General features: G+C 36.6%; 1 protein-coding gene across 1 annotated transcript; it reads right to left on the reverse strand.

Annotated features, from left to right (window-relative positions):
- Nucleotides 1–428: 428 nt before the first annotated feature.
- LOC110095755 (membrin-11) lies at nt 429–23528 on the reverse strand. The gene is made up of 5 exons (XM_020821413.2): nt 23147–23528; nt 19915–20035; nt 19639–19788; nt 1609–1809; nt 429–957 (listed from the first exon to the last, which is right to left on the reverse strand). Exons 1-4 carry the CDS (start codon nt 23449–23451, stop codon nt 1648–1650), a joined length of 738 nt encoding a protein of 245 aa, XP_020677072.1. The 5' UTR covers nt 23452–23528; the 3' UTR covers nt 429–957; nt 1609–1647.
- Nucleotides 23529–25162: the final 1634 nt, after the last annotated feature.

Genomic DNA, 25162 nt, shown 5'->3' on the forward strand with positions numbered 1-25162 from the left:
TCACATCCAAGCCCACCCAAGCCTTTGTATTCGAGCCCGCACCACCCACCCTTTTGTATATCAAGTCTAACCCCCTGACGCTTTAACACTCGAGCCGCTCGACGAGTAATCAAGGTAAGCTTAATTTGGATTGAACTTGAACTCGAACTCGATAATCGAAGTAGCTCAAAATTCTCAAACTTCAAACTCGACTCTCTATCACATAATTGATCTTATATGCATATGATCTTGAAAAACTACAATAATTTAAAATAAATATAAATTCTAAATTTAATACAAAATAAAAAAAAAATTTATGAAATCTCATTACATGTATTAGCACAATGGTTAACCTTAATAGGATTATTGTCTAAAAAATCTAAAATCAAAAGCACACATAAGGGCTTTTGTTCAGACCCAATCACTGAATTAGAACCCTAAAATTCTCATTGCATACAACCAAATTTGATTATTTCAAGTACTGCAATAGGTAAAATGAGCACAATATGATGTGTAAGAATACTCAGTAATGGTACTTCTTAAAACAATAAGCTTGGTTGAAGAGATCAGGTCATTAGGTTTTGTTTGGGATGACTTTTTTACTGCTTTTGAAAGCAACTTTCTAGTACAAAATTTTTATTTTTTGTACTAAAAAACTGTTTTAAAAAGCAATAAGAAAACCGTCTCAAACGAAGCTTCAATCAACAAAAAGGAACAATGATCAACTATACTATTACAGATTTCTTCCCCATCCCTCTAAAACATGTCCCATTTTTGCATATACAATCTTTTTTTTTTTGTTAATAATATCAGATGCTATGATTTTTTTTAGCAAGCTAGAAATTGGAGCAACCAAAAGACTAGCTAAGCTAACCAGCCAGAAATGGTCCAAAGTGAGACAAATACAAATGCTTAATGTGGAGGTTAAGTACATTTAACTCTCAGAGCATTTCCCAAAGCATGTGGTTCAACATAGGGCTGCAAAAACAGAATGGTTAGCTGCATAATAGTTCCAATTCATTGCAACCATAGATACATAGAAATATTTAGAGTAAAATGGCTAAAGTGACCTCTAGATTTGGGGTTCGTTTGGGACAGCTTTCTGCTTTTTAAATTAGCTTTTTAGTACAAAAATTAAAATATTTGTACTAGAAAGCTACTTTACGAAGCAGTAAGAAAGTCGTTCCAAACAAAACCTTAAAGTATGTCATTTTAGTCCGAGATTTTTTCATGTATTCAATTTAGTCCTCAACTTGGTCCTCATGTCAACTTTGTCATTTTCATCCTATCACGAGCTTTTGCTGTTTATTTGAACATAATTTGGCGGAGAAGCTTTTCATAATGACATGTTGAATTTTTCTGGGTTAACCTCATCACTTAATAGTTAATACCAATTTAAACAAATGAGATTAACCCTAAATAGTTCAAAAAACTCCCCTTCACCAATTTTCATCCAAAGAAATGATAAACTTGATGATATGACTGATTTGGTTTAGATTTAATAAGTTGAAGAGCTAAATTGAAACATTTGAAAAAAAAATCAGAGAATAAAATGAACAGAGTTAATAAATTTAAAAACTATTTTGATTATTTTCTCTAATTATTTATCATAGAAAGAAAGTAATGTACCTTTAATTCCAGCACATCAGGAGCCAGCTGCAAAAAAAATCAATGGGTCCACCTCCAGAACATGTACATTACAACAACTGTGATCACCATACCAGCATATGCGATCCACTTGTCAACATGATGACGCCTCTCGATGAGTTTCAGTACAGAGTTAGAGAGTCCAACAGTGTTGAGAACATCCAGGGCTTTTCTTTGAGCTCTCTGTATAAGCAAGGACACCATTAGTGGACACTTGTCAAATACCCTTCAAGCAATTTTTCTAAGCTATGCCTCAACAAACAAGTTCTCTATATTTATAAAAAAAGTACATTGATAATTGAAGAATGTATTCATTTTTCATTTGATGAATCTTAATAATTCTTCTCCCAAATGTTTTAATGAAGATGATATAAAGAGTAGGTTAAAGAATGTGAATATCTCTAACTAGTGACATGTTGACAATTGCAAGATTTTAATTAAGAAGAGGGTGATCATGGACTTCGAAGGAGTGGAAGTACAAGGATCACATCCACCTCAACAAATCCTCGACCATCCATCCAAGTCATGAGAATAGGGTCTTTCATTTGACAATAATGCAAATAATTTTTCTTGGTTGTTCCACAAAAAACAATTTCTTCTGTGTTTATAAAAATAGGATTTTGATTGTTGAAGAATATATTCATGTTATATTTGATTATATTTAATGAATCATAACAATTCTTCTCCCAAACATTTTGAACATGATGATACCCGAAATAGTGAGATTTTGATAACTGCAAGCTTCCGATTAAGATGAGAATGATCATGAACTTCTGAAGGAGTGAAATTACAAGGGATCACATCAAACACAATAAATCCTAAATTATTCATCCAAAGGTTGAGAATAATGTCTTTAAAGTGAAATCCCCATCAACCAAACAAAATAGATAAAAAAGTCACTAAAAAAGAGTTCAGCCATGGGAGACTCGAGTTAATCAATATGCTAATGAGTCTATTTGACAAAGAGGAAGATGAAAGACATGCATATCAAATGCTCAATTGACATAGCATTCGATCTTTTATTTAATCACAAGTCGTTATAATATTATCTTTAATGGTTACATGAGTGCTAGATTTCAAGAATCATCTAAGGAATCTCTCCTAACGGTGGTCAAAAGAACTTTTTGGTGCCTAGTAGGCTCACAATCACTTATTTTTTGTTATCCCAATGGTGCTATTGTTTTAGACATAGTAGGTTTATTTGATATGATTTTTCTCAAAATTTTCTTCATTGCAAAGGTAGTTTTGTGACTTGTAATGCTTGCACAGCTCCCTAATCTCATAGTCAAATTGAAAGCAAGATTCAATACCACCTTTTATTGCTAATGCAAAGTATGTGGTTGTCAAAACTTGTGCTCAATTCCATTGTTGAAGAACCTCCTTGATTTTAGTATAAAATTGAATAAAATTCCTACTAAGTGTGATACTACTAGAGTCATATGCGTAATGAATAATTCAATATAGAACTCACAAAATAAAATAGATTGAAATAAAACACCACCTTATGTTCTCTTGATGATAAAAAGGAAGACATGACAATATAATTCATTAGCACAAAAAATCATGATTTTTTCACTTTCAAATATAATTGCCTTGCTCTAAAACGGGTTGTTCGACCATACAACCATTAGGAAAAGTATGCCTAATTTTTATTTTTATTTTGAAAGCACAACTATGAGTGAATGCCATTAGCCAAAAAATAGTAGCAAAGAGATCAAAGATCATATAAATCAAGATTCATGTAGGTCGGTGTAAACAAAGCCTACGCCTTTGCTTAAGGAGAGCAAATTCGATCTCTTAAAATCATAAGCCAAAAATAGTGTATAAAATAAAGCAATGCACCAACCCATCCCAAAATCCAACTACACCCAAGCTCAATAAAGAAATGAAGTCATATGTCTCCCAAGATAAGAATGAGTGAAAAAAACTTATGAGAGATAATAAACAAAAATGAATAAAGAAACATTTAAAAAATACCCATTTTAAAAGTTCCTCAAAAAGGCATCTTTATACCTATCTGTAGATTTAACTTAAAATTGGTAGTGCAATAATACTGTCGATTCGTCAAGACAACAATCTATTCTCTTAAAAATGTTTTTTTTTTAATTCTTCTATTTCTTTTGTTCTCCTTCTCTCTTATCTTTTATCTCTTAAAATCATAAAGGCAACTTTTCTATTTCATAAGCATTGCAGTCAATATATAGGGTTTTTATTAGAGCTTAGTTCACTGATGCAGGACTAAGTATGAGATGTTTTTTTGTTCATTTAGATTTTTGCACAACTCTTGATTAGAATAATTAAAGAACAAAACTCACAACAATTTAAAATGACAAATCAAAACAAATAAAGGGTCACCCCCGCTTATAGGCTAAATCACGTGCCAAGAGATTTGAAATTTTCAAAATAAAATAGAAAACAATATAATGACAAGTAGTAGTTTTCAAAGAAATCCCTAATCTAACAACAATAATTAGAAAACATAAAGGTGCACTCAAACCCTACGTTTACTAAGCTTAAGCATGAGCAATGAGGAGAGGTCGGTCGTGACTGCAATCAAACCAAGAGAAGTTAGACTAACAGAGATAAGACCAAGGGAAAATAGAACCTTCGTCAAGGAGTGGTGGAGATCCTACACTCGACGCCGTCGAAGTGTTCGTCAATAGTTCCCCAAGGTATCTAGAATTCGCTCCAAGTAGTCTTTGACGGTGTGGTCAATCCTTGGGTTCACGTCGAAGAAGGTTGATCGTAGGACGTCGGTGAAGCCGTCTTCGTCTCAAGTTAAACCGTATTCAGTTGTCGGATCCGCCATTCAAGGGTGATTGAGTGAGAATCTCCTTAGCACTTGATACGCCTCTTGAATGATGGCAAAGAGAAAGAAGTTTCTCTTGCAAGTGGAGAGGATGCAAGCTCCAAGTAGTCTTCCCAAAAAATCTGAAAATAGTTTCAGATTTTGATCCAAAATCTGAGAGAAATTTCAGATTTTAGGAATAGGAGTTGGGGAATTGGAGGGAGAAAACTTAAGGCAACAAATCACTTGAGTCTAAATCAATTATTTGATTTAAGAAATAATTGGAGGCTTTAGGGGATTTGGAAAATTCGGCCAAGTAGGAAATTGGGATTAGGAAATATTTCCTAAGTGTGGGATGGGTTTGGGAAATAATCAAAAGAGCATTAATGGGGATGGGCATGAGGGGCCGGCGGCATTAAAGAGCAAGGAGGGGATTGGGGAGATAGTTGGGGTTGCCTAATTTGGGATTTAGGAAAGAAATACTTAAATCCAATGTGAATTTTGAAATTCAAAAGGATCAATTTAGTAACTTTTCAAAAATAGAATTGGTAAATTTGGAAAGATTTTGAATTTCAAATTAATGAGATTTGAATTTCAAACTACTCCAAAGTTGTCCCAACATAAATTAGGAAATGAGTATGGCAAGGGGAAAGAGGGGCTCACGGGTTGGGTGGGGGGCTGACGGGTGATGGGTTGGCCGTGGGCTTGGGGAGGGAAAAAGGGGGCTCGGGTGGGGATGATAGCTGGCGGTTTAGATGGAGGGGAGAAACAAAGGAATACAAAGAAGATAATAAGCCACGAACCCGGCCGTCTCCAAGGTTAGTTGGTGGTGCGCAAATCTCCCTCTCCTAGGGATCTCTCTCCATCAAACACTCAAGCTCTCACAAGAACTCATGCAAGAAGAAAATTCATAATCAATCATTCATTAACCTCATACAATGAGAGAAGGGGCTTTAAATAGCCACGTATAAGGACTCAAAAAAAAAAAAAAGAAAGACAACATTGCCCTTTGGGCTTACAAACAACAATTCCCACTAAAGGGGTACAAACGAAAAAACCAAAATGACACTAAGCAAATAGAAAAATACATGAATCATAAAATAACATAAATGATTCAGAAATACAAAGACTCGATCGTGGCCGTAGATCGGCAGCCACGCCTTTGATAAACCTTCCACGAGTTGATGTCCCCATCATTCACACAACTATTTCCTAATATCTCACGTTTAATGCTGCCGAGTGAATATCTAATGATAATAAAAGTTAATGCATTTTTTTATATATAAGGTAAATAGGAAATAATAACCATGAAGAGATTATCTATGATTTGTGATATATATTTGAATCTATTCAAATATTGCACTTAACTCATAAGAAGAACAATTATTAAAGCATGTAAAAATATTGAGTTTAGTCTCACATCATATATCTAAAAATATATTGGATAGAGACACTTGAATATATATATAGTGTTGTTGTTTTGACAAAGGCTTGATGTTGAGAATTTGACTTTTGGTAGACCAAAAAAGACTTGGTTAGATAATATTTGAAATGATCTTTCTTTATTAGATTTAAATGAGAATTTGACTTTTAACAGGGTATGATGGCAAAAAAGGATTCATGTAGCCGACCCCACATAGTGGGACAAAGGCTTGTTGTTGTTGTTGTTGTTGTAGAGATACTAAGTGTTTGACTTTGGATCATATGAAAATTGGTTTAAATGCCGATATTTTTTATCAAAATTTGATCCTCATTGATTTAGTCCCAACAAACGGTATCAGACCTAATGATTCAGTTGAGATCCGCGAAGTTCATGTGATTTAAAATCAAATGGATCTTCGTCACCTTCTACCATGATTGAGAAAAGATCAATGGCAAGAAACTCCTATGATAGATTCATATGGTCAACAAAGCTAGGGGTGGAGCTACAGTGGGGGCCCCGGTGGCACGGGCCCCTACTGACCTAATAAAAGCCCACTCGGCCCGCCTAAATTGCCTTTGGCTTGAGCTTGACTTGTGAGCTTACCTCACTGGAGAAGTTGGAACGTTGGTTCGTCATCTTGGCTCGCTGGAGAAAGAGATCGAGAGCTTAACTTGGGATTCATTGACAAGCCACCCGTTGGACAATAGGATGAAAGAACTTGTTTTTTTATTGGGAGAATAGATTGGCAGACTTTTTAAAAATATATTTAATGCTTTTTTTTTAAAACAACAACCAGCTAGTAGCATTTCCCCAAAAAAATCTGTTGGGAGCAACAATTTGCATTAAATACAATTAATATTTTGTATTTTTCGGCTTCATTGGAAGTAACATATTTCTTTAAATAATACAAGTTTTTATTTTTTTTAATATAATAATAAACGAGCTCAGCTTGTGAGTTGACGAGCCAAGTCTCATCAAGTTTGAACTCGAGCTTGTTTAATATACAAGCTATCAAGCTAAACTCGCAAGCTCATTACCAAATCAAGTCCAAGTCAGCTCACGAGCCAGTTCGACTAATTTACACCCATAATCAAGATATTATTTCACCATGAAATATTAAATTTAAGGGCAAAAAAATCAACAAAAAGCATGGGAGTATTTTAAAAATAATTAATTTGTGCCCCCAATAATTAAAATTTCTGGCTCCGCCCACGATTACAAAGCTGTCGTTGCATAATACTTGATGAAACTAAACTTGAGTGGGAGTGAACATAGAGAGCTCTAACAAATAAGGAGATTACTACAGCATGCGAGAGTACTGGGTTTAATCCCAAATTTAATTGTTTAAAGGTATGCTATAAAAATATCAAGTAATTGACTCTCACCCATATGCTTAATCTTTTAGTTTGAAAATAGATTAGAACAATAGTTTATATGGCCCAACTTTGATCTCCTTTAGCATTACGCCAAACAATTGCAGGATCGACCAGTTTGATAGCAAATTAACCTTCCCATTTGGTCATTTGTATGCTATCAAGTTTCAACAAGCCGCATCGATCTTAACCTACTTAATTTGAAGCTACAAGCACCTGCCATTTCAGACGAACAACTTCAATGGAACCTAACTTGATCATAAATATTCTTTATAAGAATAATTGTTCACCTAGCCTTTTATCGAAATATTCTATTTAGCTGCCTTTTTTATCATATCATAACGATATCACATTCTAATTTTCTGAGTGATATAGGACATCTTAGGATTAAAAGTTTCTACAATTATGAACTGTGAAAAATCATCCAACAAGTACATAAAAATTCATTGTACACGAACTATTAGTTTTTAACTATTCAGTACTTCTAATGAAAATCAAGAATACCAAAGATAACCATTCAAATAACAATTTATTAGCTTTCTACTAAAAATAATACAAAGAGATTCAGAAAAAAACTGCAAAATCAGTTGAAACCCACACACTTTGAAAATTACATTGTATCAAATTAGAAAATCAATCATATGATAAATTAAATAACAAAATTTAAAACAAGGAATAAAAAGTTGCAAAAATAGTCGCCAAAATCAGAAATGATCAAGCCTCAACTTATATAAATAGTTAACATCTCCCAAAAATCAGTCTTTCACATGTTCACATGATGAATGACTTGACTCTCAAAAAAGTAGAGTAACACATCTAACTATAATTTTTATTAAAAATAATTAAATGAATATCATACATGCCTCAGGCGCATATTTATAACTACCAACTTTCCTTACAATTCCCTTCCAATGATCAAACAACACAGAAAAGTCAAACACATTTAATATCCGAAAAAAAAGAAATCCTAAGAATCCTGCTATATAGCTAACCAGTAAAGACCAACCGCACTAAACTAGAATTTTATTGAAAATAATTAATTGAGTATAATAAATGCCTCAGACACCTATTTATAACCACCAAATTTCCTTGCAACCCCCTTGCAACCATCAAACACACATAAAGTCTCATACGTTTAATATGTGAAAAATAGAAATCCTAAGAATATTGCAACAACCAACCACACTAAATAAGAATTTTCTTGAAATAATTATTTGAGTATTCTACATGTCTCAGGCCGCTATTTATAATCACCAAATTTCCTTGCGGTTCCCTTCCAACCATAAAAAAACGCATAAGTTGTACACGGTTAATATCAGAAAAACAAAAATCCTAAAACTCCAGCTACAACCAACCAATAAAGGCCAGCCATCATAAATGCTAGAAAGACCAGCAAAAGGCCTGAATAAGGAAGCATGTATGTCTCTAAATATCCACAAGTGCAAAACAAAAGGAAATTTGTCGTTGCAGCATGATAAACGTAGGACTAGCATATCATTCCAGCACAGAGAAGTCATCCAATTAGTAGATAAAGCAAACTGAATAGCAAAAATGGCAAAAAAATCATAAAAATACCCAAAGAAGACATCCAAGTCACAAATACAATAGAAAATACACTCGTAAATTCACTGACCAAAGAGTCAATCAATTGAAAACTGAAAACTGAAAAAATCCTTTAAAATAAACCTCCCACAAGAAAAAGTAAAGCAACTAAATTGAACTTAAGAGCTCCTTTCTCAGCTCGATGCAAACAATTTGTGTTTTTTATTGTACATTTTGAGATTTTCATCAAGTCTACAATAGTTGAAAAAAATGGACTATAAAGAATTGTTCAGTTGATATTCTTTAAATAGATTTGCATAATTGCACTTCATGGGGGAAATCAAGAGTCATCCCGCAGACATCTATCATGCAAGCACAAAATATATCATTTATATTCATCAAAAATAAAGGATACAAATTCAGATTTTATTATGATTTTATGTTACAATCAGGGGCGGTTCCAGCCTTAATTTTCAGGGGGGGGGGCAAAAATTTGTACGCTTCGCAGATATGTCGCGGGTCCAAGGGGGTAGCGCCCCCTAACGGGGTTCAACCTGACCGGGAAGGCACAAATGAGCTAGTCGGATGGGCAGGCACGGGCGAGATGGAGGCATATTAGGGCAAAAAAATATTTTTTTGGGGGGGGGGGGGGGGAAATCCCAAAACTCTCTATCTTATACCTTATTTTTTATTTTATTTTTTAGGGTGGGCATTTGCCCACCCTGAAGCAAGGAGGGATCCGCCCATGGTTACAATATTACAATTATTGATTAAAAATTATGCAGAAGCAATACTAAATGTGAATCTCGAACTGGGTTGAAAGAGAGAAGATTCAATATATTAGTTAATAGTTCATGACATGGAGTTAAATCATATACATTAAAAATTGAACTAATATACAAAATTTATGAGAATCATCACATGTAAATATTTATCCCAATTAGTTGTTGACTTTATAAGATACTATTTACTAGTAATTTGTCAGTTAAGAATTGCTTTAAGAAACCATTCATAGTTTAGACAAACAATTACCATACACTTGATTTGAATTCCACATATCTCATCTTCACACATGCAGTATGTTAACAATTATCACAACTAACAATAAAATTTCTATGAATATTCTCATGTAAATCATGAATATGATGAATAGTTAATGCAATAAAACATAATGCTAAATCACTTATATAATTCCTAATTGATACATTATAATTAATACCAAAACGAGGAAAATATTTTAAAAAAACTTAATAATTATATTTAAATGTCCTAGGATTACAACTTCCATCGAATAAAGGAATATAGTTCTTAACTTAATAATTATATTTTAAATGTTTAGAATTATAGTTAAATTAATTTTATAAATGACATAATTTCATTGTTTGTTTGGAGTAACTCCGGTAGAAGATAATATTAGAGAGAGTCCCATTAGATGGTTTGGTCACATACAACGGCGGCTGACCTAGTTAGAAGAGTAGATATATTAGATTTGTCTTATGTTAAAAAAGGTAGAGGTAGACCTAAAAAGGCATGGTTTGAAAATATTAGAAATAACATTTCTTTATTAAATTTAAATGAGAATTTGACTAATAGAACACAGTGGAGAAAAATGATTTATGTAACCAATCCCACTTAGTGGGATAAAGGCTTGATGTTGTTGTTGTTGTTGTTGTTGTTTGTTGTTGACATAATTTTATTGTTTTGTTAGCTAACTCAATTATTATGTCATACAAATAGTCAAATAGAAAACAATATGGTTTAACCTTACACTCTTATATCAAATATCATGTAGAGCATCTTAAGGTCTAGGATTTCTAATATAAATCCATTAAAAGAGGCAAAATAATAATGCAAAATGCATATAAAATTTAACAAGTCATAAGCTATTAATTTTTTTATAACCATTCATTATTTTTGACGAAAAAAAAACATATGAAAGAAAATAAATCGGAAAATAATTCAATGTCCTTCGCCAAGAAATAATATAAAATTCAAAACCAAGAAAACCACATTAAAAGATGAAAGCTATGCACTTGTTGAAATTCTGATTATATTAGATTTAAGTAAAAATCAATCACACGATCAATCAAATAATGAAATTTGGAACCATGTATAAAAAGTATAAAGAAATAAGTTAAAAAAAAAATCAAAATAATCAAGCCCCACACTTGTACTAGGAGAGAAATTTCCAATAGAGAGCTTAGAATTGATGTAACTTTTTAGAAAAATTAAACCATCATAATATTTTTACCACCTCTTATAGTTTGGTTACTCAATCTCTGTACTCTACTTTTTTATTGTAATGCATTTAATGTAAAATGATTTTTGGGCGTGAAATGATTTTTTTTTAATTACATTCTTCAATTCCTGCATTTGCTCCAAAAAATTTTCACCAAATTCACCCCCTCTAACAACCAACAAGTGGCCACCCTTTACAAAATTGAACTCCTAGAGTGTATCAATGGAGTAACCTATTCATTTTGAGGATATACTTAGTGAAGGTCTTTCGGCAAATCACCCATTGCTTTCCAAACGTTTTTTTGTTATAATTAGTGGAAAAATTATGTCTACTTTTTAACATTGAGATATGGGAAATTGAAGTAAATGAGTACAAAATCACTATTAATGTGGTTGAGAGCAATTCATTGCCAAAGCCTTTTGCCAATTTATAATTTAACAAAAAAAGGGAAGCATATGTAAATGCTAAGGCCATCAGCCACGTTCACTGAGGTTTATCATATAATGAATTCAAGAATTCTCAAAGTAGCTTAAGAGGTCAGGCCAAAACTTAAGGTGATTTACGAGATCGCAAAAGTTAAAAAGTCCAAAATAAACATGCTTATTCATGACTGATGAGTTGTTGTAGATGCAAACGAAAGAGTCCACCCACATAATATTTACTAGATTTACCAACATAATTAATAAACTTATTTTTTTGTTAAAATTCTCACTAATTAATAACACGAGAGAAAGGTATTTAGGTGCCTTCTAAAGGAATATGATCCCAAGCCAGCGCAATTATGTTTGGACAGTTTGTAAGGTTCGTTCACAACAAATAAGATGGATAAGAAGCAGATAAAGAAAGGAAATAAAGAAAACTCAAAGAAGAAGAAAGCTCTTGCTCTAAGTACTAGCTCTAACTTGCAATCCAATGATGACAGCTCTAATAATGAAGAAAAAGAGATCTTTCAAGAAATCACCTTCATGTCTAGGCAGCATAAGGCAGTTTAATAAGCAAAGGAAGAAGAAAAAAAGCTTCTACTCTTTGAGTAAGTTTCAGAAAGGCAAAGAGAAGAACTTCAACAAGAGGACGGATGAAGGATTTTATGCTAGGAGTGCAAAAAAACCCTAACACATAAGGATGAAGGTGCTTCACATGATGTGGTGCGATTTCAATAATGAAATGACCAACTTATCTCTCATAGTGTATGAAGATGACAATGAAAGTAGGTAAATTTATCATTAAGATTTGACTTTTAATGAAATGGAATATGCTTTCATAGAGTTATCAAGCATTATAATTTTAGTAAGCAATTAAGTTCATTCCATTTCGAGAAGACAAGAAACCTATGCATGATTGAGCGTGTGAGCTTCTCAATTGTGTTGAAAAAGAGTTGAAACTACTAGTCACTCCAATACTTGTCACTCCAAGACTACAAGCGCACCTCTCCAACCAGTGCAAAGAAAAATTTGAAACACTACAACTATCGTAAACATGTGCAACATCATAAGCATACACAAACGAACAACAAGCCCACAGAGATTTATAATTATTGTAAATGCAAAAGCATTAATCTCACTCATGCAAATTAGAAAGCCTAGCTTTATTCAATAACCTGCCAATTATGTATTGGTTCCCAATGATTCTTTCTTTAATCTCCATGTGTCAATGTGTCTTAAGTTTAATGCATGCTAATATGGTTTAAGTGATAGGAAGTACTTGAGTTCGCAAGTAATTCTATCGGATCTACTTGAGTTCGCAAGCAACCCTAATGTGAAATTGGTAAAAACAGCGAGAATACCCAAAATCGGAGATGAAACAACCAAGAAAATAATAGAACTTGATTAAATACTCAAAGCAAAATAAGCTAGAATAAAAGATACAATTGATCCTCTATTCGAGACGAGGATCGTCTCTCCCAAATCTCTAAACAAGAGTCTAGAGCCCAAAACGCCAACGAGACTACAAGAAGACAATAACCAAAGCATGCCTAGCCCTAACCCCTTCATGCCCTTTAAATAGCCCTCTCCACCTCCTTAAAAACCTCCTAATATAAGATAGTATTTAATTAATTCAAAAGATATCAAATCTTTTTAATTAATTAAATCCACTTTCCTAATATAAGATATTATTATTTAATACAAAAGATATCAAATCTTTTTTAATTAATTAAATCCAAACAAATTGGGCATGGGCCCCTCCCTTAGACGGTGTAGGAAGGAGGCGGTTTGACCGCCTCCTTTATACAAGTGCCGACCCCACTTGGGCCGGTTGAGGTTGAGTCGGTTCCTGGGGAACCAACATATCAATACCGCCCTTCCAAAGAATCACCTTGTCCTCAAGGTGAAAACAAGGGAATTGTTGTTTTATCCTCTCATATGGCTCCCACGTGGCCTCGTAATCTGGGAGGTTCTTCCATTTGATCAACACCTCCTTAGTTCCATCTTTGTTTTGGCGAACCCCTTCCAGCTCTAAGGGTTCCAGAGTCACCTTTAAATCCTCAGTAAGTGTTGCTGGTAGCTCGGAACTGGCTGTGTAGTCACCAATGGCCTTCCTCAACTGCGAGACATGAAAAACCGGATGTATAGTTACTGCTGCTGGTAATTTCAGACGATATGCTATTGCCCCAATCTTCTCCAGCACTTCATAAGGCCCAAAATACCTTGGAGCCAGCTTTTCGTTCCTCCTGTTGGCGACTGTCTTATGTTTATATGGTCGACGCTTCAAGAACACCCTCTCCCCTACTTCAAATTGGATGTCCTTCCTATGCCCATCTACTTATTTATTCATAATTTATTAAGCTCTCAGTAAATGCCTCTTCAACTCCTCTAAGTACTCCTCTACTAACGACACTGGGTTACTGCTACTCCCAAAGTGCACCAAGTGTGGGGGATCTCGTCCGTACAACACCTTGAATGGGGTCATCTGTGAAGCAAAATGAAAAGACGTGTTGTACCAGTACTCTGCCCAAGATAGCCACTTGGCCCATAGCTTGGGTGTCTATGACACAAAGCATCTTAGGTATGTCTCTAGGCTCCTATTGACCACCTCGGTTTGGTCATTTATCTATGGGTGGTAAGCAGTGCTTTTCTTTAGAACTGTCTCTTGTAACCTGAACAACTCCCTCAAAAAATGACTGAGTAACACCTTATCTCTGTCTAACACGATCGCTTCTGGTACCCTATGCAATCTGACCACTTCTCTAATGAATGTTGAAGTCACTGTCACCGTGGTGTAAAGATGTCGGATGGAGATGAAATGAGCATACATGCTCAATCTATCCACCACCACCAAGATCACTGTGAAGCATTTTGAAAGGGGCAGCCCATCTATGAAATTCATGGATATCTCCTCCTATACTCGTCCTGGTAATGCCAACGACTGTAGTAGTCCCCCTAGCGACAGTCAAATATTTGTTCCTCTGACAGATCTCACACCTTGCCACCATCTCCTCTACATCTCTATGCATTCCCTTCCAGTAAAGCTCGACCGCTAGTCTCTTGTTGGTCTTCTGCACTCCTGAATGGCCCCCAACTGCGCTTCCATGAAATTCCTGAAGTAAATTTGGGATGTGGATTGACGTACGAGGCATCACAAATCTTCCCTGGTACAGCAATCTGTCTCCCTCTAATGAGTACGTTGGATGATTACCCTCCTCTTTCAGCAATTCTGATATGATCTTTCCCAATTCTTCATTCCTAGCACTTTCTTCCCTGATGGCCTCCCAGTCAAGCATCAAAGAAATGGATAGTGCCACCGTCTGCAGCTCCCCCATACATGTGGACAAAGCGTCTGCCACCTTGTTCTCCCCTCCTGGTCTATACTGAATTTCAAAATCGTATCCTAGCAACTTAGACAACCACCTTTGATACTCTTTCGTCACCATCCGCTGTTCCAGCAGGTATTTCAAGCTTCGCTGATCAATCCTGACAATGAAATGCCTCCCAAGCAGGTAGGGCCACTACTTCTGGATGGCCAAAACAATGGTCATTAATTCTCTCTCATAAACTGATTTAAGCCGGGCTCTAGTAGTCAATACCTGGCTGAAATAGGCAATGGGTCTATGACTCTGCATCAGTACTGCACCCAGTCCGTACCTAGAAGCATCTGTCTCCACAATGAAGGTCTGAGTGAAATCTGTCAAGGCTAGGACCAACATTGTAGTCATCGCCTTCTTCAAGCTCTCAAATGTTGATGTCGCCGCTTCCCCCCATAAGAATCCATCCTTCTTCAACTGTTCAGTGAGTGACCATGCTATGGAGCTGTACCCCTTAACGAACCTCCTATAGTAACCCGTCAGTCCTATGAATCCTCTCAACTCCTTCAAATTTTTCGGCACTGGCCACTTTAGCATTACTTCAATTTTGGACTGATCTGCTGCCACTCCTTTTAATATCACATGGCCCAAGTACTTTACACTGGCTTGTGCAAAGCAGCATTTCTTCAAATTAGCCCTCATCTGGTACTCCTGCAGTACTTCTAACACCCTCTTCAAATGCTCCCAGTGCTCCTCTTCTGTCCTGCTATAGACCAGGATGTTGTCAAAGAATACCAATACAAATCGTCTGAGATAAGGTTTGAAAACCTTATTTATAAGGGTCTGGAAAGTAGCGGGAGCATTAGTGAGGCCAAAGGGCATCACTAGGAACACATAATGTCCTTCATGAGTTCTAAAAGTTGTCTTGGGTACATCCTCCTTCATTCGGATATGATGGTAACCCGATTTCAAGTCTATCTTGCTGAAGATCACGGTCCCACTCAATTCATCTAGCAGCTCGTCAATGACTGATATAGGAAACTTGTCAGGTACAGTTTTCTTGTTAACTGTTCTGTAGTTCACACAAAAACGCCAGCTGCCATCCTTCTTTTTCACCAATAGAAGGGGGCTAGAAAAAGGACTGATGTTAGGGTATGATGATCTCTGCCTCCAACATCTCTCTAATCAACCTTTTTATTTCATCCTTTTGGAACTGAGGGTAACGATAAGGCCGAACACTGATGGGTGACACTCCCTCCTTGAACACTTGGGCATGCTCCTACTCCCTCTACGGTGGCAATCCTTGAGGTGGCTGAAACACCTCTTGGAACTGCTAAATCAATGGTTGAATGGAGAGGGGTATGTCTCCTCCCTCATCTAATCTTGCTCCCTCCAAACTATGCAACTCCACCAAATACCCTCCGCCTGCCAATTGGATGTCCCTCACCATTGTTTTAAGAGAAACCAGGGATTTAGAAAGCCCCACATCTCCCTTAATCACTACCTTCCTTCCATCCACCGTCAACTCCATCGTGAGAGCTCCCCAATTCACTTTGGTGTCTCCCAAAGTTTGCAGTAATTTCATCCCCAGAATGACATCTGTGCTCCCAAGCTCTAGTGGAAGAAAGTCTTCCCTCACCTGTATCCCATGGATCGTCAGTAGCACTCCTCTGCAAATCCCCTTGCCTTTCTCCACCTTCCCTGTACCCATCATTACTTTGTAACAACCAGTGTCCACCAATCTCACTCCCAGTTGGTCGACGACCTGGGTGAAAATGAAATTGTGAGTAGCCCCACTATCAATCAGCACCACAACCTCCCTGTCCTCTATCTCTCCCTTCACCTTCATGGTGTGATTCGTAGTGAACCCTACCACTGAGTTCAGGGAAACCTCAACCATATCCAAGTGTGGCTTCTCCTCTATCTCCTCCTCTGTCTCCCCATCACCTCCCTCCTCAGTTTTCTCGTCATCACAGATGGTGAGAACCTGAAGAGTTTGGTCCTTGCATCGATGCCCTGGCATGTACTTTTCATCGCACTTGAAGCACAACCCCTTAGCCCTCTTCTCCTGCATCTCTAACTCCATCAGCCGCTTGAAATTTCCCCCGCTTCCTCCTCCTGTCTTCTCCTTGGTGGCCTCTCGACTCCCTCCTGTTGCAGGACCTTTAGGTGCTAGATGAGTGGTCCTCATCCTATAAGTGCTCCCGATGTTGCTACTCTTGGCTCCCCTCTCCAAATTCCTCTGATTTTCCACTAGTTGGGTCAACTTCATGGCCTCCCCCAAGTCACGGGGCATCAAAACCTTCACTGCTGCTCGAATCTCCTCCTTCAACCCTTTCATGAAATTTTCCTCCAATACTGTATCTGAGAGTCGCTCCACCCTACTAGCTAGGTGCTCAAACTGCTCCCGCTAGTCTGCTACCGATCCCTCTTGCGTCAGAGCAAAGAACTGGTCATAAAAATCTCCTCCCCGGTTGGTTTGGAAGCGTTCTATTATGCAGTTTTTGAATTCCCTCAAGTTCCTGATAGGCATTCTCTGATCTCTCCACTGATACCTTCCAAGCACAATCCTGCTGCGATCAGCTTCTCCTCATCCGTTAACCCATTGACGGCAAAATATCGCTCCACCTTGTAAATCCACCTATACACATCTTCTCCTTCGAATATGGGCATCTTCAACTTCCTCACATTCTGGTCGCCCCCATTGCCCCGAAATCTTCCATAGTTTCCCCTGTCCCAAGTGTTAGGTGCACCCCATGTTTCCCGGTCTTCCCTTGCTCTGCCATAGCCCAAACCACCTTCGAAATCCCCCCTTATGTCTTCAAAATCAGCACCTCAGCGACCATAGTATCCCTCATGGCGTTCCTCATATCCACCCCCTCTTTCATCCCTCTGGACAGGCTCCAGATGGGGTCTTCTTCTTTCTCCTTTCATGATTTCTACCTCATCTTCCTCCCTAAGAATTTCTGCATTCGGACTTTTTCCTTCCCCTCCTTTTTCCACGGACGCCGTCGTTTGGTTTTGAATCTCTAACATCTTCTTCATCATGTCTCGGAGATCGACGACTTGTCCTTCCATGGAGGAAATCCTTTCCTAGGGAGGAAATCCTTTCCTCCACCGTCATTTTAATTTGATTCATCTCCCCTTCAAGTCTTTCCTCCAGAGCATCCACCTTTTTGGCCGCCATCGTAATCCAGAGTTTGTAAACTCACAAATTATGGATTTGAAACTCCAAAAACAGCAATCCCCTTTTCTTCCGGGAAACTATTCACCGCTGAAATTTGCCGAAATCAGCCCTCCACCGGTCCCACGACTTGCTCTGATACCAATTTGATAGGAAATACTTGATTTCTCAAGTAATCCTATCGGATCTACTTGAGTTCGCAAGCAACCCTAATGCGAAATTGGTAAAAACAGCGAGAACACCCAAGATCGGAGATGAAACAACCAAGAAAATAATAGAACTTGATTAAATACTCAAAGCAAAATAAGCTAGAAGAAAAGATACAATTGATCCTCTATTCGAGAGGAGGATCGTCTCTCCCAAATCTCTAGACAAGAGTCTAGAGCCCAAAACGCCAACGAGACTACAAGAAACAATAACCAAAGCATGCCTAGCCCTGACCCCTTCATGCCCTTTAAATAGCCCTCTCCACCCTCGTTAAAAACTTCCTAATATAAGATAGTATTTAATTAATTCAAAAGATATCAAATCTTTTTAATTAATTAAATCAACTTTCCTAATATAAGATATTATTATTTAATACAAAAGATATCAAATCTTTTTTAATTAATTAAATCCAAACAAATTGGGCGTGGGCCCCTCCCTTAGGCGGTGTAGGAAGGAGGCAGTTTGACCTGCCTCCTTTGGGCCGGCTGAGGTTGAGTCGGTTCCTGGGGAACCGACATATCATTAAGCATGTTTAAAATATGTTCCATGTTTATGGTTATGTAACAAGAAAACACTTTGTAATTCCTTTTTAGTCCTAAGCATTTCAGATGTGTATTAAGGACCCTATTTCTATCTAAAGTGTACCTTACGATTTTATGAGAATCAATTAAAGTGAAATAGAAATCACTTGCATACAAAGAGTCTCCTTCCCTCCTTGGCTGCTTGAGGCTCCCTCCCCTCTTCTTCTTTGGGTTGTGTACCCTTCTTTCTACCTCTCCCTTGGATTGTGCACCCTTACTAAGCTAAAGCAGACTCGTCACAGGCCTATCATGATCAGAACATGCTGTTCTGGGGTCTTTCAAAGAAGAGCAAGTTGCAGTGGAGCTTGTTGCTGCCAAAGAAGCACCTGGATTGAGTATGATGCATCCAACACAGCCCAATGCTACAGAAACTCATCTTTATAAAGGAACTGACCATCATGTTGGAACGGCTCGACTTCACGGCCCCATGTAGGGTCTAGATCAACCTCTACAATGATCTTAGCAGCAATGCCACATTTTGTAAATTCCACAAACAGCTTATCAATGAAAATTATTTTCTGGGTTAATCTTGGGAGGATAAAACGGTAATTTTTTTATTTATTAAATTATTACAGCTATATATACAAGTAATTTTGATAGAATTAAATGTTTCAGTAGCTACGTAAAATAATTTTGTAAAATCAGGTAAGGCAAGGTGATTGATTTCAAGGATATTGCTTAACAAAATTTGAAATTATTTTTTACACAACCCGATTTCTTAAACCTTTCTAATACAAATTTAATAGGCCAAATTTGCTTTATAGCATATTCTTTAGTAAATATCTGCAGAATACACTAAACACAATGTTGGTGGATCAATCAAAATTTCAAATCATCAACTTCCTAAAAATCTGACCAAACCTGGTCTAATTTTGTTAACAATAGATCCTGCAAGCAAAATTATGGCATAAAGACAAATTATGCAATAAAGCTTACCTTTAGGCGGTCTCTCTGATCAGCATATTTTGAAAGGACAGCTACTCCAGTGGCATATGCTTCTTCTAGCATCATGTGAGAATTGCGAGCTGATTGCATTGCTTGAGCTTCTTCATCAAAAATCCTCAGAATATGTTCTGAGTCGCCATTCTACAAATACTCTCATTACTTAAACATGGCAAATTAACATCTTCTTATCACTATCTAACATATAAGATATCCTAGCCGTAGAAATAAAAAAGAAATGTGATTTAAATTTAAATAAAGCTTCTTTACCGCTCTTCCTAATAAGTCTGCTCGCTCTTTAGCCTCCTGAACCTTTTTTTGCTGCCGCAGTGCATGCTTGTCCAGGCTTTCTCTAAGTGAGTCAGCCTCTGCCGCTACCTGTTCTACTTTTCTGCATTGGCATGAAAAGTTGAACACTCCTTAAAAAGGGGACTCAACATAGTTATTGTAGTTATACAGTAACGTTTGAATGTAAAGGCTGGACACCAGAGAAATTTTCAAAAGGAACTTTTTTCCTAATCCTTTGAAGAAACTGAGCTCAAAAGTGAAGGGACCAAAATCATCATTTTTAATAGGCAACTTCAGAAAAAGGCCTTTTAGAGCCGAAGGAGTGATTTCACCCTCATATTCTTAATTAAATTTTCCAATTTCTTGTTTATCGGGATGAAGATTTTGGCTCAATAATATAAATAAGATCACAATTTATTATTAGAAGTAAAGACGACTGGGGCAAAATTACTATAAAAATACCCATACAACATTAGACTTTAATTTTTGTCGTAAAATTTGGCATTATCAGCGCTACTACTCTTTTAGCGATGATGCAAAGAGCGACGCAATAATTCCTTCCTACAATCTTCTTCATGTATCATAGTAATTCTTTTTCCTCATCCATACCTTAATCCAGGTAATGATTGTTTGAAGAGATGCTATCAACAAAAGGGAATGAGATCATCAATTTGAGCCTGCTATACAACTTAGTAATTAAGTGCAATAAATTTTGACATCATGATGATTATAGAATCCCATGGGGGGTTGTGAAAACCACAACATCCATTATTTTTAACTTAGAAAGTAAATTAATTACATTGAAGTGTTGTTGCAGTGTTATTGTAGAAAGTGATTTAATTATTCAATCGAGTTGGCAGTCTCCCTTAATGCGCCTACTAAAAGTTATATTGCATCCTATAAGTAAATTTCACTTAAAGCCGTGAAGTTGGCTTGATATGTATCCTCTTTTCAACGGTAATGTAAAATATTTAAGCCAAAACATAAGGATTTTTTATGAAAACTAAAAGGCCAAAAAATCAACTACAGCTAACTTCATATAAATATATTCATGATACATTTTAGACTGTCGAGCCAAAATGCTCAAGCTGATAAGAAAGAAATGCAAAAAATTAATTGAAAAAAATGTATGGGAAAATTAGCCATTTAATGAGTGATTTGTAAAGTCGCACATTAAAGACATGATTAATCCCCTTTATAAATTATATATTTATAGGAGCTTCTTTTCTTATAAGGATTAGGAAAGGAGCACCTTTTCCAAATTAAGCCATTGTGCACTATAATGGGGAGATAGCAACTAATGACATCATGCTAAGTAATTCAATATGCTGAAACCATTGATTTTCACTAAATTAAACATCTCATGAGAAAAATCACTAACAATTTCTGAGCAGGGTAGTCACAAATAATAAAAGATCATTTTAAGTGTTACATTGAGATGCTAGGTGGCCAAGAAAATAGAAAGAATGACATGAGATAGAGGAAGATTTTCTCATAAGTTATACATTTATATCAAAACCACTAACTTGAATTATTTGAACTTGGAGGGAAGCAATGAGTTACTCCTTGGGAAAAAAGAAGAATACGGAAAACAGTGTGAATCTAAAGTCAACATAAACTACTGCTGCCTCAATTTCACAAATAAAAAGCAGATTACCAATAATTGGTAACTTAGGTTCAATCATGTATTACAATAGATTAGACATATAGGTCATTAACAATTTTAAATTCCTTAAATAAATTTTTAACGATTTTTATGCTGCCATCCAATGGCTGCTAAAATCAATAAGTACACCAAGTCCAAGGAGCTTCAATTCAAACATGGATAGAAACATAAAAATTAAACATGATGTGGAAAATTGGACAAATAATAGAAAGGGAACATGTTTCTAAATAAACATAGAGAACATTATGATAAAACTTGAAAGTGCATCTATACTAATCATAATTTGAAAGTGCATAACACTACCGTTGCTAGGTCCTAAGTCCTGGATGAGAAAAGTGGAGGTTTGCATTAGGTAGTTGACAACCAACGTAAAACTTGTCGAATAATCATGACATGAATCTTTTAAAAAATTGTGTTAACCGACCCTACGTAGTGGGACAAAGGCTTGATGTTGTTGTTGTTGTATAATCATATTAGTATTGTTCCAATTGGCTAAATAGTAATGGTAAGCTTTATGAATCCTTATTTTACATTCTTTTGTATTGAGTTTTACAATTGGCGTCTGACTTATTCTTTGCAAATCCGCTTCGCTTGAACAGCTTATTCCCATGTTAACCTTGTTGCATTCTTCTCCTTTGTAATCCTTTAACACTAATTGTATCTACTCATTTAATAGATACATTTTCTAGGAATTTGAGATATGAACTAGTTAATCACCATCCATTTAAAACCTTAAAGTATATGCATATGCAACTATTCTGAGGGCAATTCAAGGATAATACGATGTACATGATACTCTCCCCAAAATGCTACATTGTCATGAGACGCATACAACCCAAGTCAAACCTTCATTGATTTAAAACTTCTAAAGAACTCATATAAGATAACTTTAGAAAAATAAATGCCTAGTTTGACGAAAGCATGCATAGCATACATATAATAGCTGGGATTTATAGGTAATGTTAATTATTTTGAATGGTGCTTAACTAAGAATAATGGGGAAAAGGTCAAATGCCGTGATGCAAACGTTAAGCAGTGAAAAGGATTCAACAAAATGAAGCGAATTAAGATTACCCAGCAGTACTCAGTACGGATTAAATCATAATTATTCATCTTACTTGACGAAGTTGATATTCAATTCTTCACTCAATTTTCTTTAAATGGCATTCTTTACAGCTAAATACTAGTGTTTCGTTTCTTTATTATACCACACTTTCACCAAAATAAATCAAAGCCAATCTGCAACAGTCAGCAATGCTCTCAGGCTCTCGCCACAATAAGCATTTCACCTATGAGAACAGAAAATTATGAAAGTCATTCTCCGTTTTCATTTACAAGGCTCAGAATCAATATTGGGGCTGTGCGCGTGACATCTTTCTGCAGTCAGTTTAATCTGAAACAGACCTCAGACAATCACGGAGACTTCGACCTTTCCTGACCCTTAAGCTATATCTCTCGACAAATGTAAATACAAAATCCAATCAAGCAAAAACAACAATTAGAACTTCAAAAACAAAGTACCAAAGCGAGATTGAGGCGCCACATTACCTTTTCCAGAGATCGCGTTGGCCCTTGGCGCCAATAGAGCGCGAGAGACGGTCCATCTCGGCGCAGAGGGATTGTATTTGGGTGACATCCCGCTTGATTGAAAAGGATAGATCCGCCGGATCCAGCCCAGCACCGGCCGCCGATGCGTAAGACGGCAGCGATGAGGAATATGTGGAGGAAGAGGAGGAGAACGAAGAAGAGTCTAGCCGCTCAAGCTTTTCCAAAGTATCCCTCGTCCGGAGGAGAAGCCGCCGCGCGTTCTGATAGAGTTCCGACAACGTTCCTCCGCCGGCAGCGGCCTCCATGTAGATCGGCGTCGACGGTGAGATCGAGATCGATGAAAGAGCTTGAGAGAGGGATAGGGCAGCGAAATTCTTTTTGTGAATTAAAAAAATATGTTTAAATTCTTTTTTACGTTAATTTTAATTTTTATTTATATATTTATTTTGCTTACTTGTAAGGAAGAAACAGGTCACGACAACGTGTCGGCTTCCGTGTCGGTAAAATGCAAGGGTTGGTTTAAAAACTTAGAGAGTTTTAAAAAAAAATTGTCTTTGATATATCGCCAAAAATATTTTGATGGGCACAAATCTGGAATTATATTTAAATTAAAACTTTTTAAAATTAAATTTAAAACGATACAAACTCTGATGTCAGCACAAATTCACAATTAGAGTCAAACTAAGTGTTTTGGCAAGGAGTAATTATTCCGTCATGTTACCGAATGCATCCGGAAACTAATAACAAAACGTCACGTCACTAAAGTGCTCAGTACCGTGCTCGGTACAGCGCACTCGGTACACTCGGTATGCTCGGTATTTTTCACCGGATGTAATAATTTTTCTTTGCCAAGGCCAACTCAACCACATAAATAATAGTCCAATCCCACTCCCAATAAGGTCAAATCAAGGGCTTGAAGAGTGTATGAAAATCTAAAGACATTAACGGGATGATTAAAATAATCTCTAAGTATGACATGAGTATATTCGAATCGAGTGACCCAACGAGACGAAATTCAACGAGCCAAGATCATTTAATTTTAATATCATTAAGGCCCTTAAATGCTAGGGAAATACTTCATAATTGGAGGAATTAATTTGAATCATTTGACGGAATACATCAAATTTGCACTGAATTTTTTCATATTTACAAAGCATGCCATACCCAAAAAATTAATAAATAGGCCCCACTTCCCAAATGGGTTAGAGATGGAAAGAGCTCTAAGTAGAGGTGTATGTGAGTTGAGCCAGCTTGAACTCAACTAGTTAATGAGTTCATGAGTAAGCTTAATAAGTTTGAACTTGAGCTTGGGCTTAGCCTAGCTCGGCTCACAAGCTTGTTGAGCCGCTCAATTAGCTTAAAATATATTTAAAAATAAATTTAATTTGTCATCACAAAATATATTTTAATATTTTTTAAATTAATTTTATGTTAAAATAATAAAACAAAGAATTCAAGCTCAATAATTGAGCCAAGCCTGAACTTTCTAAATGTGCTCGAGCAATCAAGACTATACATTTTTTAAAGAGCTCGAGCTTAGTAAACAGGCTTGATTCGATCTCAAGCTTAGCAAGAACCAAACAAGCTTAGCTCAATTAAACATATACTCGACTCGAGTTGACTCATTTACACCCCTAACTCTAAGGCTTGAAGAATCCCGAAGCTCCACACCCCCCGAAGAACCCTTATCGTATAATGGCAGACTTCCATTAGTTGGTCGTTGTCGAATGTCCATCCAACCTTCGTTATCGAACCTTAGCCTGACTGTTGGTGCAGGACCTATACCTAACCCTAGCCTCCGGATCTCCTCGAACCATTGTTGATGTACCTCAGTCTGGCTGCCCCTGCTAGACCTTTGTCTGGCCACTACTGTCGGACATTTGCCTACCAACCTTTGCTGCCACATCATCAACTGACCGTTGTCATCAAGTATTAGCCACACAATCAACTACGGTCGCTTATACCACCGTCTCTCTACTATGATCCCTCAATCCTTAGTTGTCCGATTATGGTCCC

The sequence above is a fragment of the Dendrobium catenatum genome, unplaced genomic scaffold (genome assembly GCF_001605985.2).
Source record: "Dendrobium catenatum unplaced genomic scaffold, ASM160598v2 fragScaff_scaffold_1196, whole genome shotgun sequence".
In the NCBI taxonomy this organism is placed as follows: domain Eukaryota; kingdom Viridiplantae; phylum Streptophyta; class Magnoliopsida; order Asparagales; family Orchidaceae; genus Dendrobium; species Dendrobium catenatum.

Excerpts from the sequence above, each read along its gene's own strand:
- LOC110095755 (XM_020821413.2), bottom strand. The coding sequence starts at position 23,451 with ATGGAGGCCGCTGCCGGCGGAGGAACGTTGTCGGAACTCTATCAGAAC. Across the intron at positions 19,789-19,914 it reads CAGACTTATTAGGAAGAGCG|AATGGCGACTCAGAACATAT; the intron begins GTAAAGAAGCTT and ends GAGTATTTGTAG. Across the intron at positions 1,810-19,638 it reads ATCAGAGAGACCGCCTAAAG|AGAGCTCAAAGAAAAGCCCT; the intron begins GTAAGCTTTATT and ends TTGCTTATACAG.